This window comes from Hypanus sabinus, chromosome 13 (genome assembly GCF_030144855.1).
Source record: "Hypanus sabinus isolate sHypSab1 chromosome 13, sHypSab1.hap1, whole genome shotgun sequence".
Classification (NCBI taxonomy): domain Eukaryota; kingdom Metazoa; phylum Chordata; class Chondrichthyes; order Myliobatiformes; family Dasyatidae; genus Hypanus; species Hypanus sabinus.
The window spans coordinates 96,999,371-97,016,078 of NC_082718.1; the positions used below are offsets into that span (position 1 = coordinate 96,999,371).

General features: G+C 42.1%; 1 protein-coding gene across 1 annotated transcript in view; it reads left to right on the forward strand.

The window, feature by feature from the left end:
- The window catches only part of plbd2 (phospholipase B domain containing 2), a 30,683-nt gene extending 14,200 nt beyond the window's left edge, over positions 1-16,483 (forward strand). Inside the window, exons 7-12 of the mRNA XM_059988278.1 lie at positions 4,036-4,196; positions 7,516-7,611; positions 7,819-7,890; positions 9,163-9,315; positions 12,164-12,326; positions 15,295-16,483. Coding sequence (XP_059844261.1) covers positions 4,036-4,196; positions 7,516-7,611; positions 7,819-7,890; positions 9,163-9,315; positions 12,164-12,326; positions 15,295-15,462 — 813 coding nt within the window. The 3' untranslated portion in view covers positions 15,463-16,483. The remainder of the gene's footprint in view (positions 1-4,035; positions 4,197-7,515; positions 7,612-7,818; positions 7,891-9,162; positions 9,316-12,163; positions 12,327-15,294) is intronic.
- Positions 16,484-16,708: the final 225 nt, after the last annotated feature.

Consider the following 16,708-nt stretch of genomic DNA (forward strand, 5'->3'; position numbering starts at 1 on the left):
GCATGAACATCGATTTCTCAAACTTCCAGTAATGCCCCCTAACCCCCCCCTTTTCCCATCCCCTTTTCCTTCTCTAATCTCATCTCCTTGCACACCCATCGCCTCCCTCTGGTGCTTCTTCCCCCTTTTTTCTTTCTTCCATGGCCTTCTGTCTCTTTCACCAATTAACTTCCGAGCTCTTGACTTCATCCCTCCCCCTCCAGGTTTCACCTGTCACCTGGTGCTTCTCACCCCCCCCCCTTCCCCCCACCTTTTAAATCTACTCCTCAGTTTTTTTTTCTCCAGTCCTACCGAAGGGTTTCAGCCTGAAACGTCAACTGTACTCTTTTCCATAGATGCTGCCTGACCTGCTGAGCTCCTCCAGCAGTTTGTGTGCGTGTGTTGCTGTGGAAACCAGAATGTTGTTTTGAATTTGTTCCACTTTGACACATTAATTGAGGCATTGAAGATGAAAGTGAAGACTTGGAATCATTGTGCATATCCTCACTTCTGACTTTGAAGGAGAGAAGGTCATTAATGGAATTGATGAAGGTGATTGAACAAAGGAGCAACATCTCAGTACCACAAAATGCTGGAGGAACTCAGTGGGTCAGCAATATCTCAGTGCTCAGACATCGTCCTCGAGCGCAACCAATTTCCTTCTCACAACTTGCATCTCCCACCAATGGAAAGCTTTCCCCCAGATACCCATTTCTATTAGAGCTCCCTGATAGCTGAAAGTGTCAAATGTTTCCTTGATGTCAAAGTCAGACACTGTTACCTCAATTCTGGAATTGGGTACTTTTGTCCACGTTTGAAATGTGCTGTGTGGATTTAAGTGGCCTGACACGACTCAAAATGGTCACCGGTGAGCAGGTTCACACAAACGAATTCCCCTCACAAACTCCCAATGACACTTACAGGCACTCTCCTCAGAGTAGATAGATGGAGTGGCAATTAACTGGGCTGGATTTGTGAAAAACAAAGAAAAATAACAGATACTGCAGCTCTGAAATAAAAGCGGAAGGTGCTGGAAAAACACAACAGGACAGGCTGGTTCTGTGGAAAGTGAAACAGGTAACTCGGCTGAAAAAAAAAATGGAAGGCCGTATATGTCACCACATACATCCCTGAGATTCATTTTCATGTGGGCATACTCAGTAAATCAGTAATGACCATACAGAATTAATAAAAGACCGCACCAACTTGGGCATTCAAACATTCTGCAAAAGACGACAAACTGAAAATCAAAAGAAATAAATCGTAATAAATATCAAGAACACGAGATGAAAGTGAATCCCTAGTTTGTGGAAACATTTCAGTGATGGGGCAAGTGAAGTTATCCCCTTTGGTTCAAGAGCCTGATGGTTGAGGGGTAATAACTGTTCCTGAACCTGGTGGTATGAGTCCTGAGGCTCCTGTATCTTATTCCCGGTAGTATTGCAAAGAGAGCATGTTGTGGGTGATGGGGGATCCCTGATGATGGATACTACTTTCCTGCGACAGGCTTTTGCGTAGATGTGTTCAATAAATGACACTTCAGTTTCAGAATCAGGTTTAATATCACCAACATACGTCGTGAAATTTGTTAACTGGCAGCAGCAGCAGTACAATGCAATTCATGATAATATCGAAAAAAAAGTACCGTGGATTCCGGACTACAGAGCGCACCTGATTAAAAGCCGCACACTCTAATTTTAGAAAGAAAATCAATTTTGTACTTGTACAGGCCGCACCGGATTTTAAGCCGCAGGTGTCCCACGTTGTAATATGAGATATTTACACAGAAAGATATTACACGTGAGGATTTTTTAACTTTTAATTAAATCCGTATGGTAACATAAACAAATACATATTGCAAATGCTTTTTTTCGAACAGTGCCTGTAACACAGCTACTTTTAAATATACATACGTATCGGTAACACACAAATTACATTGCGTATACTTTTTTACTGAAGAGTGCACGAACAACATTCCAATATCTCCTAACGACTGGTAAAAAATATATATATACTGCAGCCTACCAGGAAATGTTATTGATCGCCTTCTTCATCTTCCTCCTGCGCACTAAAACCATCAAAGTCCTTCAGTGTCCGAATTGAACAACCTCAGGATCTCATCACTCACTTCAGTCTCTTCGTTGTCGCTCTCACTTGAGCGCACGCGGTCCTCTTCATCACGCAGCAGTCCAGCCTTTCAAAACCCTTTGGTGATGGTGGATGTTGTGACACGGCTCCACGCATTTAGGATCCACTGGCAGATGTGAGTTAAAGATGCTCTTCGCATGCGTCCTGTTTTGGTTAAGGATTTCTCGCCGCTCATCATCCAAGCCTTCCACTCAACACGCAGCGCCACTTTAAATGCCCGGTTCATGCTGATGTCCAGTGGCTGCAAATACTTCGTGGTGCCCCCAGGAATCACAGCTGGAATTGAGTTTGTACTCTTGATGGCAGCTTTCACTGAACTTTCATTGTCAGCCGCTTAAAAAATCACCATCGGTGGAAGCTTTAGTCCGGTTGCTGTGTAGCTCAGAACACAAGTAAAATGCGTTCTCTCATGGCCACTTGTTTTCAGTGTGATGGACAAGTCACCTTTTTTATTAACAGTCCGAGTGAGAGGCAGGTCAAATGTCAAAGGTACTTCATCCATATTTATGATATCATCTGGCCCGATGGAATTCTCCGCTATCTTTGTTTGAGTGAATGTGCGGAAGTTAGCAAGTTTTTCCTCGTGGTCGGAAGGGAGCTGCTGACACAGAGTCGTGCGTACCCTGACGGACAGGCCTTTTCGTCTCATAAATCTAAAACATCACGATGGCCCACCTCTAAAATCTTCGATTTTCATTTTGGTGGCGATTGCTTTAGCCTTCAGTCTGATCTGCACGGTGAAAACACCGCGGCCGTCTGCTCTCTGTGTGTTAACCCAGTCTTCAAGAAAGTTTTCAAGTTCGGGCCATCTGCTGTGATTACCTCTGAAAGCTTTTGTCGTCTTTTTGCATTGACTCAGTTCTTCACGCCGGCGTCTCCACCGTCTCACCATCGATTCGCTTATGCCAAGATTATGTGCAGCAGCTCGATTTCCTTCTTCAACCGCCAGATTGATCGCCTTTAACTTAAAAGCTGCATCATATGCTTTTCTTCGAGTGTTTTCCATGTTGATGAGGGTGAGTACAAATGACTGATTTACAATAATTTAATTGTGAAAGTGCGCTTGATTTATCGTACAATTTCATTGGACCTCTGTGAACTACTCATCAATTTTATTGGTCTACTGTTACGAGGCAAAATGTTTTTGGCGGCATGAAAAAAAAACATGCATTAGCCGCACCGTAGTATAGGCTGCAGTGTTGCCGCAGTGTTCAAAGCGTGGGGAAAAAGGTAGCGGCTTATAGTCCAGAATTTACGGTAAATCAATTACAGTAAGTAATGTATATTAACTAGTTAAATTTTAAATAATGCAAAAACAGAAATGGGGGAAAAGATTGGGTTGAGTGTCTATTCACAAGTCTGTTGGCAGAGGAGAGGAGGCTGTTCCTATTCGCTGAGTGTATGCCTTCAGGCTTCTGTACCTCCTTCCAGACAGTAACAATGAGAAGAGGGTAACTCTTTGTGGTGTTTCACCTGAAACATAACTGTTTCTCCTTTTAGAGGTTGCTTGGCCTTTCCAACATGTTCTGGATGCATGTTGTCCCACTTTCTGTGAACAGTACAGGCTTGTAACATTTTCCACCTCCAGATAGATTGCCAAAACTTCTTGTGGAAACAAGAGTTTGGGTTCATGTGTGAAAGATGCATTAATATGTAAGCAGAAGTTGTGGTTTTTAAAACAATATAATTTAGTTGAATATGGGGAACAATATAAGTGGAGGAGAAAGATTTGCTGTGTCTTTGCATTATAAAGACATACAAGTAAATAAGCAAAAGGCAATCAGAGAAAAAACAAAAAATTTCACGACATGGCAGTGAAATTGAATCTGATCCTGAAATAAAAAATGTAATTTTAACATAAAAGTCCTGAAAGTAGAGCAAATGTTTTATTAATGTTCTTTCTTGTAGGTTACTCTGGAAACCACAATCGGCAATAATAATGCACAGTTATGGAGTTTTGTCAAGCCAGTTGGTTCTGTGATGGAATGGTTGAGAAACATCGTAGCTAATCGACTTGCAAGAAGTGGTGCAGAATGGGCTGCAATTTTTAGGAAATTCAACAGTGGCACGTGAGTTCTGTCCGTTTCAAAACTTCTTATTGGAGCCCGGAGCTGTGACTGATGTGTAAGCCATTTTATGATCTGTACCCCATTCTCTGGACCTGGAGTTTAGTGTAGCCTAAAATTCCAAAATAACTCTTAGTTATCATAATTGATTTTTTTTTCCTGTGAATACCTTAAGGGGATCAGGATCTATATTTTGCAAAGAGATTTTCTGATGATGTAGATACTGTACATAGTTGAATCTCACAAGTGATCATCAAATATATATGGATTCATAATGTACGAGGAAGCCTTTCAGTCTGCGTTACCTCTTTGCAATTGATCTCATTGTCCAGGCCTTTCTCCATACCTTTACAGTTCTTTTCCCTCAAGTATCTAACAAATCTTTTTGAAGGCCCAGTTTGATTCTCCATCGTTATTATTCGTGTCAGGTAAGAATAAGAATCTTCATTGAATATTTTCCTGGGAAGATAAATATTCACGTGCTATGTAAGTACCTTCTTACGATAAATGTTAAACGGATGTAGATACTGCCCATATAACACTGCTGGCTTTGAGTGCAGCAACGAGGGTCATCCATCTGTCTTTCTTGAAGGATTCTTCATTGCTTTTTCTGTAACAATTGTTTTTTTTAAACAAGTTAAGGTTGTTAGCCCTGAGCGGAAACTCCAAACCTGGAGGACAGGTGGACCATTTTTAGTCTGGCCTCTACTCTTTAACCTGTTTGGCATGGTTGACCCCACCAAGAGCCAAAGCACAAGGCCCTGATGCCAGCCCACATATCTGTCTAGGTCATTGAGGCACACAAGCCTCCAAAACCTACGACAAGATTAATCCTTCACTAACATTCAAAATCTGGAAATGTATGCTCGACCTTCACTTAATGATGTACATGATCAAAATGGCTCGATTTGAAAACAGTGCATTCTTTAACAACATAATGCATGATTCTGCTGCACGACATTTTATTTTTTAGAAGGACTAGATTTCAAATTGTTACCTGATTTGATTTGTGCCCTACTTCTCTGGACTCCGTGGTTTCTTAAGCGTTTCTTTGTTTGGGAATTGATGGTAAAAATATTGACCATCTGAGATGTAAATGTGAGCAGATAATTTTTCATCACATTTTCAGATTTACTTTTGTAGTCAGGCTAATTTCTCACATGGACTGATATATTAATCTGCAACCAACACACTTAAAACTGTGTTTCACATATATTTAGCTGCCTTGTGGTGTGAGTACTCACAACTGAAATTATTAAGTGGATTTGCATTTCCTAGAATGACTTCCTAATGTGAATCTTGAATTTCTATTTGTAGTGTTTCTTCTCTCATTTTATCATTGCTACTTATTCAATTGTGGAACGTTTATAGCTTTGATCATAGCTCTGGCTTCCTGATGTGCATTTGCTGATGAGTCAATGGTAGACGTAAGCTGATAAGACAATTGAATGCCAGCTTAGTGGAGTGCTCTCCAAGAGGATCACATCCTTGTCGTGGGGCTTGGAGGCTTGCATGCCTCAAAATCCCTGAGATCTATGCTGACTGAAGTCGAGGCTTTGTACTTTGGATCTTGGTAGGGTCACCCATTCCGAACAGGTCAAAGGGTAGAGGCACAAACAAGAGTGGGCCACCGGTCTGGGGGTTCAGCTCAGGGGTAACAACCCTGACTGGCAAACAGAATCGTTTTGGAAACATGTGAGCGTGACGGTATTCCTGGGTCTCCACCTGGGGCTTGACAGTAGTGAAAACCGAGCTACTGATGCGATGAAGGAAGCCTGGAACACCAGAGATGGAGGACTTCCATGCTGCCCCAAACGCCAGTGGTGGTAGTTAGTGGGGTGTGTGGCTTCCTGATAAACATTGGTTCCTTGCCATTAAAAGCTTCAGGCACAGGAATTTATGTCATGTAATGTTTAAAGTTTTCTTTTAGGACATTAATACAGTATATATTTGTAGGATGTGATAGGGGATGAGAGTGAATGGTGTACTTTTTCTGTCCAATTCATCAAAAGAAGCTGATCCAAGCATCTCAGCAAAAACTCTGGAAGGTCTAGGCTTTAATTTCATTTTGAGCCACTCAAAGTAACGTGGTTTAATTGCAAATTCCTACGTAAGAGGTGAGAGAAACTGCACCAATTGAAACAGTGAGCATAATCTGTAGTAATGTTTGTGTAAGCTTTATTATCTGATAACATCATATCCAAATGAGCCAGTTAGGGTGTTGTGTTCTTGTAAGCAGAGTACGTGTTAGTCTGAAGATCAGGTTTTGCTGGGCTACTTATAATCAGTTTTTTTTCTTGGTGTACATTCTTGATGATGTTTTCTGTGTTTAATATTTGGTCAATAGGCTTCTCTATCCACTGTAATGACTTGTTGCACTCCTGCAAGTCAGTAAATTTGATTTATTACTGTCATGTAATGACAGTGGAAAAACTTGTCTTGCATGCCGTCCATGCAGATCAGTTTATTCAAACAGTGCATTGAGGGAGCTCAAAGTGAAACAATAACAATGCAGAGGAAAGCGTGCGGAGGGAATGCAGTGCAGGTAGGCGTTAAGATGCAAAGTTACGAGGTAGATTGAGGTCAAGAGCCCATCTTCGTGTACTGGGGAAACAGTTAATAGTCTTACAGAAACTGTTCTTGGGCATGGTCGTACATGCTTTGAGACTTGTCTTTTGTCCCACAGGTGGGGGGGAGAACGTTCGGAATAGGTGGGGTTTTTGATTTTACACTAACTGTTTTCATTGGTTCCATTTGATATCGGAGAATGTATGTGGTATACAAGCTGAAATTCTTACTCTTCACAGACATCTACAAAACAGGAAACCACAAAGAATGAATGACAGAAAAATGTTAGAACCTCCAAAGCCCCCCCCCCCACTGGTTCCAGCAGGAAGCATCACCCCACCGCCCCCCCCCACCACCAGCAATAGCAAAGCCTCCAAAGAGTCCATGATCTAGAGTCTGTGAAAAACCACAGTCCATATTTCCACACTTCGACATGCCACAGGCTCTCTATCACCAACGAGCGAGAGGGGAGAAGTATAGATGGTACATGGAGGGGAAGCTGGTTTCCGTGATGAGCCGAACTGTGTCCACAGCTCTGCGGTTCGCCCACAGCGGTTGCCATACCGCTGTGATGTATCTAGGTAATATGCTGTCAATGGTCCACCAATTTTATATTTAAAAAAAAAAATTGGTGAGGGTCAAGTAGGCCAACTTTCCTTGGCCTCCTGAGGAATCAGTGGTAATAGTGAATTTTCTTGGCTGTGGCATAAATGGAGAACTATAACCAAACATCATGATTTTCTTTCTGTTACAGATACAATAATCAATGGATGATCGTGGATTATAATTTCTTTACACCAGGCCAACTGAATATCAGCAAGAACTTGTTGACGATTCTGGAGCAAATACCGTAAGTGTGAATGTGATGCTTTTGGTTTATCGGATTGTTTGACTTTCCTGTGCCATCTGGATGAGTCATTTACACAGTTTGTATTTATATCGTGCAACTTTTTGATTCTTGCCTACGTGGTGAGAATGGCTGTGGACTGTTGTTTTTGGCTGCTGCTACTGTTTTGTATTTCATGGTTTCTCAAAACTAACTTCTGAGCAATTGCAGGGGCCAAATAGTTGTTGCCGATAAAACGGACGAGCTGATGCAGAGAGGTTACTGGGCCAGCTACAACATACCGTAAGTATAGACTGCGATGAATTCTAGTTACAGTACTGTGCAGTCTTGGGAACATGTATATAGCTAGGTGCCCAAGACTTTTGCACAGTACTGTTGTGATTTTATGTATTGCACTGTACTGCTGCCACAAAAGCAAATTTCATGACATATGGGAATGATGATAAACCTGATTCTGATATAGATTTCTATTGTGGACAGAGAGTGGAAAGGAGGCAGGGAGACTGGAATCACGGTTAGGGAAAAAGGAAGGAGCGGGAAGTACCGGAGACACATTCTGCAACGAACAATATTCCAATTCTTTGGAAATCAAATAACCTTGCCTGATATCTCAGAGCTGGATATGTCTACACCAGTCTGCGCCACACCCCATCCCTGGCACTCCTCTGCCACCTGCCCCATGCCATGTCCACAGCACCACTCCACCCTGGCCATTCCCAACATCCTTTCCTCCCGCCAGGCTTACAAACTTCATCTGTGCTCCACATTGGCAAATACAGTACTGTGCAAAAGTCTTAGGCACTCTTGTTATATTTATGTGCCTTAAACTTTTGCACAGTACTGTGATTTGTTCTAAGTTTGTTCTCCTGTTTCTTCTTAGGCTACCCTGACAGCTTGATAAAATTTTTATATGCATTCCTCAGAAACAAGCCCATGACCTGCCGTGCTCTTTTAATTTTTAATTCTCGTTCCATTATCACACTTGCCGTCCTAAGTTTATGCAAATTTAGGTCAACCCCTCTGACACACGAAGCCCTTCAGCAAGTTATCCTAACTATCACAGACAATCCACCAATTTAGCTGCAATGAAGTTAATCAGATTTGAGCGGATTTTCAATCAGATTTCTTACATTATGACACGGCATGAATACAATTTCTTTTGTAAAGTTTGAACCATTCTCCTATTCCTCCCCAACATTGCCATGAAAGCTTCAGACACAGAAACAAGGAAAGTACATTAGTCTGTGACTATTCAGAAAAGAGCAGGGAGCCTTTCGTAGACAAGATATAGCATTCAAACCTCAGCTGGCAACAGTCTGCAGAGTTATTTCTCATGCAGTGCTGCACTGCTCAGTTTCCAGGATATGTGCTCCTCAAGATGAATGTACCCTTTCCCAAGGGAAGGAAAATCGGATACAGTACTCTATCCAGTTTATGATTTTATTGCTTCTCTGTAGCATTTCTCACTCAGCATAGTCCATTCGGTAGAAGAGTTGCACAAGTAACTGTTTTTAACAGATGTTTTAACTCCAAGTTGTGCTTCTATTTTTGTAGGTATTTCAAAGAGATCTTTAATGCTAATGGTCAACTAGACCTGTTTAAGAAATATGGAGACTGGTTCAGTTATGACAAGAGTCCTCGAGCTCTGATATTCCGTCGAAATCAGACCATGGTTACAGATATGGCTTCAATCATTAAATTAATGAGGTACCTGGACTATATCAATGGTTGTTATAATTCTCTCTTGCTCTGATTTATTTAATAAGATCGTGTTGAATAGGCCCTTCTGGCCCTTCGAGCCATGCCACCTAGCCTAATTGTGGGACAATTTACAGTGACCAATTGGTGGGTCTTTGGACTGTGGGAGGAAACCAGAGCACCCGGAGGAAACCCACGCAGTCATGGGGAGAACTTACAAACTCCTTACAGGCAGCGATGGGAATTGAACCTGGGTCACCTGTACTGTAAAGTGTTCTGCTAACCACTACACTATCATGCAGCCCGTGCTCTTTATAGAAGTAAGCATTGGATATTACTCTGAATTATAACACAAAATGTTTCCTTGCATATTGCTTTTAAATGCAACTTTGAAGTGCAAAATTAATTAGCTGTTTACTCCTGCGTGTGAACTACACTTCACAACCAATTTGTTTCCAGGAAGCAATTGACTTGAATTGGTATAGCATCTGTTTGCCTGCCCAAATGTGGTTATAAGCCAAAATAAGTGAGGTAAGAGCACAGGAACTTAAGAGGAACAATAGCTTCCCTCAGTCAACTCTATTTTTTCCTGTTTAACCTCTTGCAATCCTTAATGTAGTCATTTTTTAACTTAAAGAAACTTTAATGCAGTTCTTCATATGTTAAGCCTCAGATGTTGTTTCGCAATGTTTCTGTGCTTTATTACTTCCAATATATCCTCCCCTGATCCAGCAGCAACAGATTTGGGTGTTCCAGGGTGTGGTAGGTTAGCAAACTGACAAGAAGCCAGGCTCTATTATGTGATCACAAACAAGGGATTCTAGAAATCCAGAGAAATACACACAGAATGGCGGAGAAACTTGGCAGCTACAGCAGCAATGGAAAGGAATAAAAAGTTTCAGGCCACGACCCTTCTCATACTGATGCTGATGTTGCCCCGCTTTGTGATTTGGGTTCTGCCCCGTGTATGTCTACTTGCACTTACATCCATGGTCCTGACTGCAGCCCAGTTTTCAGCTCCCAGCCCAAGCCAATGCCTGGCTCCGTCCCCAGCGGTCACTGCACAGCCTGCTGCCAGTCACGCTCCTGATCTATTTCCCAACCCCAGTCTTTGCTGCACATGTGGTCCGTGTTCCTGCTTCCCCTGGGCCTCTTCCTACCAAGCTCTCAATTCTGGCCACACCATGCCCACATTCCTATCAGCTGCAGTAAACAAAGGGGCCTCTTCTTGCAGTTTGCCACAGGGAGTGTCTTTGCAAGTGTCCTAAACGAGTTTTCATAAGACATGGGAGCAGAATTAGCCCATTTAGCACAACAAGCCTGCTCCGCCATTCCATCAAAGCTGATTCATTATCCCCATCAACCCCGTTTGCCTGCCTGCTCCCCAAAACCTTTGATGCCCTTACTAATCAAGAACTTACCAACTTCTGTTTTAAAATTAAGTAGGCAAAGCTCTGCTTTTCAAACCACTGTGTGGGTTCCATCCACCGGGAGCATCATCTTGTGATAACCCTGAGAGAAATAGAGGAAGCAGAACATGGTGGGCTTTTCGGACCTCACCCAGGCCTTTTGACTCCATTAACAAGGAGGCACTGTGGAGCTTTCTCAAAACTGGCTGGCCGGCAATACTTTTCCCCATCTAGCATTTGCCTCATGATGGCTTGCAATCCATTATCCAAGCAAGTGGACCTGCAACAGGGCAAAGTAGTGAGGCAGCAGTTAATACTGCTGCCTCAGCTCCAGGGAATTTTATATGATCCTTATCCAAGGTGCTTCTTATGTGGACTTTGCATATTTTTCCCCGTGTCTTTATGCTCTGGTTTCCTCCAAAATCTCCACTCCAGGGCCAACCAGAGATACTTTCTTTGTTTTTACAAGACAATGCTGGGCATTAAGAACTTAAAGTACTGTAGGTCTTCCTCATTAGTGAGCTGCATGTTGACAGAGGAGCTGGACTTGTTGCGGACCATGCTACAGAAAGGCTTTAGACCCGGTGAGTGAAGTCAGTGTGCAGTCTTAACAGCGAGGGGGCATTTCTCTTGCGGTTGCAAGACCCTCTTGGGCATTGGTAGTGTAAAATACTACAAGTTCACTTCACTGGTTTATTAGTGAGACCCTGCAGTGGGGGAGCTGTGTGGCCTCAGTTGTAGCGAGGACTTGTTGTAGGTCTTGTGCTGTGGACTTGCCTGCTGCAGCAATCTAGGAGTGGAGAAGCCGGAGGCGGTACGGCACAGTGTCTGTGCTGGATTGGCGGCTGTCTCCTCCAATCGGTGTTGCTGCCTGTGTGCGCTCGGTGGAGGACAAACTGCATTGTGCATACGTTCACCTGCGGGGAGCGGCTTGCTGTTGCCGACAAGAAGAACAGGCACCATCAGTTTACAGGACGCCATGTCACTCGGGGACTTGGTTTATGTTTGTTTTGTATAACTGTCGGTCCACGAAGAAGTGCTTGTTTCTTTTGGCTGTATTCGTGTATGGTTGATTGATAATTAAACTTAATTAACTTCTGTAAATCATCCTTAAGTATAGGTAAATGTCAAAACAGTCAAACTGGTATTGTTATGTGCAAGAATTGGTTGCATGTGTATCAGGACAAGAGAAATGGACTGATAGCATTTCTCTGCTGGGAGCTGGAGCACACCACCTTGCAAACTATACCCCTATTCCTTTCCTGTCAGGCATTACCAACTCCATTTCCATAGATCTGTTTGATTTGCTGAGTGTTTCCATCATTTTCTGGTTCTAACTCAATTTGTAGTCAATAGTTGCACCTTAAGATCTTAGAATTGTACTTGTGTCCTTCAAAGTCAACTTTAAGATACAATTTGGATTTCTTGACTCACTGTTTTGCTTTCAGGTATAATGACTTCATGCATGATCCTCTGTCGGTGTGTCAGCAGTGTGTTCCGAAGCCCAATGGGGAGAATGCAATTTCAGCCCGGTCTGATCTTAATCCAGCCAATGGAAGTTACCCATTTTCTGCATTAGCTTTGCGATCACATGGAGGCACAGATATGAAGGTGAGATGTACTGAGACAGCAGTTCTGCGGCATGAAGGCTTGCGAGGAATGGAAAATGTTTAAAACGGTGGTTGGTCTATAAATGAAAGGGGAAAGATTAGTTAACACTTTGGGTGTAACTTTTCATAAAGGAAAGCAGATTTATGATAAATGGTACCTGCACCTTTCTATCAAGGCACTGACTAACCTGCAGAGCAGTTACAGTAATTTCTACTTTAGATTCCCAGCTTTTCTAATTTTCTTCATGCAAATAAGTTTGCTTTTATTTTTGTTTATTCCAGCGATCTTTCAGTTTTCCAGTCTTCTGTTGAGTGGATTTGCAATCTAATGGTGATCAATATATTAGCACAACTAGAAAATCAACCTGGGGTGCTTAAATAGTGCATCCCCAATTTTAACTTCCCTCAGATGAGTATTTTTTTAATTCAGCACTTGTTAAGAGACATGTTAAAAATGAGCCAATGAATGTATATATGCTCCCTTTTCAGCAACATTAGGTTGGCTGCTGTCCAGGAAAGCTGTTCACCACTCCTAAAGGATATTTGGGGATGAGCAATAAATTAAGGCCCAGAGTGTAAAAAAATGAATAAAGCAAATATCTCCATAAGACATTAATCAGCAGTGATGAATGTTACCTTCACTTTTGGTATTTTAGTCTACATGTATGTCATGTTGCTCCTCTCTGGGGTTTACTTCCTGCTCTGAAAATCTACCTTACAGAGATATCGTATTTTCTGAGGTCCTGCCCTTCTAGTAATCTTATGCTCAAGCAGGAAAGGATTAGCAGTTCTATGGCATAGTTCAGAGTTTCAATGGCAGGATTCAAAGAAAAGCAATGGCATTCTATGATCAAATTTTTTAATTAAAGAACTAATTTGCTTTGCTATGTTATAGCTCACATAATTACTGCACAACATACTCAGTCCTTGTACATACAATAAAGAGTCTGCAGATGTAGTTCTCTCCAAGGGTAATGGAGATCATCTTTTGAAGTGGTCGTGTACCCTTAAGTAAGAGATGTACACTATTGTCTTTGAGTTGTACAGCATAGAACTGCCCTTCAGCCTACCATGTCTCTACTCATTATCAAAATCCCTTTTCCTGTATTAGATCCATGACCCTCTGTACCGTATTAATTTAAGTGCCTATGTTCTTAAATGTAGATTCTACCACCAGTAGTAGCAAGTCAACCAAAGTGTACTTAAAAAGAAAAACTTTCACCTTGTATCCTCTTAAGACTCCTTTTCCTCTGAACAGCTTGCCCTCTTGTTTCGGATACTCTTACTATAGAATAGGATTTCCACTACCTACTCTATCCTGTCTCTTAACGTTTTGTATCTCTGAGGTCGCTCCTCTGTCTCCTACTTCCACAGCCCATAAAGCACAGCCATTATGAGGAGACCCATAATTAAAGTCCTCCGATCCAAGCCACACCCTGCTCAATCTCCTCTGAGCTCAGAGAACAACCAGATCCTCCTTGTAGTGTGGCAACCAGAACTCTACAAAATACTCAAGTTGTTGTCTAACAGTATTTTGTAAAATTCTAATTTTATTATTCGGACAATTGCTGCCTTCACCTGCAATCCCATCTTATAGAAGCTATTGGACTTGAACGTCTGGGTCTCTGCATTCATTGGCGTTCCTTATGACCCTATTATTCAGTGAATACAGCAGATCTGTACCTACCCTTTGACTTTCCAACATGCATCACCTCATACTTGTCAGGATGAGCGGGGGTGAATTTGCCTTTTTCTGCAGGACTACAAAAGCATCTTTTGCTGATCAGGAACAGGGCATTTCCAAGTGCCTTCTCCCCCCAGCAGGAAGTGTTGGGCACCCTGAGTGGTTTCTCCCCACCCCCCCCCACTGAGGCCACTGATGGCCTCTCCTCCCGTGCCCGCTCGCATTCCCATTACAGCTGTTTCTCCCACACACTGTCCTTTTCTGACTTGTGAGCAGCTAGTTGTGAACAATTTTCAGGATGGAACCCCATAATAACTTGGGGACTGTCTGTCATTTGATAGGAAGGGGGTTGGACTGAGACAGGATAATGTTGGGCAAAACACTGGCAGCTGGAATTTAATCTTCAACTGTGAGGTGATTTGTGAAGACATGCTGACTACAGTGTCTATATATACTAATATCACTAGCTCCCATTAGGTCTGCATCCATTGACATGTTTCCTATCAAAATACCTGTCCAAATACAAACATTGGACCTTTCAAACATTGTAATTGCATCTATCTCAACTACAGCCCAAATAAGCCAAGGACATGCAGAGTGAATGTTGTTCTAAACAACAGTGGGATTTTGTATACATGATTTGCTTAAAAAGTGGCAGCACGCGTAGTGTAGGGCGGTGAACAGGACATGCAGGATGCTGGCCTTTATTACCCAGGGCATGGAATTTAAGAGTTTGGACATCAAGGTACAGCTTTATAAAACTTTGGTTAGGCCTCTGCTGCAATATTTTGTGCAGTTCCACAGAGCAGAAAGGATGTAAGTGCATTGGAGAGGGTGCAGAGGAGGCTTATCAGAATTTTGCTTGAGATGGACTGTTTCGGCTATAAGGGGCGACTAAAGACTGCGTTTGTCTTCCAAGTAATGGAGATAGTTAAGACGGAACCATACTCTTGATAGGAGTGGCTAGTGAGAATCTTTGCATCATGGGTTAAGGTGAGGAGCAAGAAAGAAAGGATCTGAGGGAATAATTTTCCACCAAAAAAATGGTTACAATCTGGGATGTGCTATCTGTGAGGATGGTGGAGGCAGATAGTCACACATATCTGAACAAGTACTTGACCTGTTGAGGTACAGAAGGCTACAGACCAAGGTAAACGAAGAAGATATAGATAGATTTTTAATGGTCAGCAAGGATATGGTGGACTGAAGAGCATGCGTCTGTACTGTGTGACCCTTGACTCTTTATAAAGTCACTAATAAAGTTTTTAATTTGTGTCATGCCTAGGTTACCTCATTTGAATTGCACAAGGCCTATCAAATGATTGCAGTGAGCGGCCCAACGTGGGACCAGGTCCCGGCGTTTCAGTGGAGCAAATCTCCATTCAGAAACCTTGTGCACTTGGGACATCCCGATCTTTGGAAATTCCTGCCAGTAAGGGTGGAATGGAAATGAACGCTTGGCATGTGTACACAATTAAATATAGTACTTTAAAATCAGATCATGCCAGTTATCTTGATATTCTTCTTCATTTAAAATATCACTGTGACGACTTGTGTGAATCTAATTTATGAAATGAGAGTGATTTTTAAATCACAATGCTGGTGTAGATTTCACAATGATTACCAGAACTTATCGAAGTTTTATTTGTGAATGAAATCTTAATTTCATGCACCTAGTACACTAAATCACAAGCTCATACAGTAAAACTTGCAGGAATTTCTGAGCTAATATGTTTACAGCACATTATCTGTGAAAGACTATATTTCTGTGCTTGGCCAGGCTGGATTTACAGGAAGAAGCACTGTCAACGTTCCGGGCCGTGACCCTTCGTCAGGGCTAACGTTAGTCCTGACAAAGGGTCTCGGCCTGAAATGTCGACTGTACTTCTTCATATAGATGTACCAGTAATTTGTGTTTGTTGCTCAAATTTCTAGCACCTGCAGATTTCCTCGTGTTTGCATTTTTATACTTGGCTAGTCAGCAAAGGAAAATTTCACTTCCTATAAAGCCACATTTTTTCCACTTCGTGTGACCTGATACAGCTTTGCATCTCTATGTATGACAAATGATCCCTAATCTCCCTGACCTCAAGCTGAGCAGCTGAAGCCTGCTTTCCCTTCGTGGCCAACAGCAGAATCAAATAATGGTCAAAGTTAGAATTGTTACACAGCGGGTGAGCCTGGACACATCTTCCTGTGACTCGTGTTCCCAAATGACTGATTGCCAATGTTTAGTAACTTTAAAGCCAATTTAACTGTCAGACTCAAGCAGTGGTTGCTGGCAACCAGACTGGTATTAGTATTTGCAAATAAGATTTCGATTTCACATTTCTTAAATTTTACATGTATAGCTTTTATAGAATATTATACACAGGATATATTAAACACAAATATGGTGTTTCATGTTTGAGTACAGAGGATGATGTCTGTACTGGATTCTGATATTTGAATAAAAATGGTGATAAATAATTCTGCATCAGACCTTTTGTGGCCTGCTTTAACATCAGGAACAGTTAATGCAAATTCTCCAGTTTTTTCCTGGAGCAGGTAGGACACCTTGCTAATGGTAAGCAAACATGAAAATACTTTTTAGTGAATAGGTGAAGTGCTAAGTTGGAATACAGTCCATTCATCCTGTGATCTAGTCGGTTTTCTATCTCCTGACTTGCGATTTTGTGCAGTTTTACTGCAGAATCGCC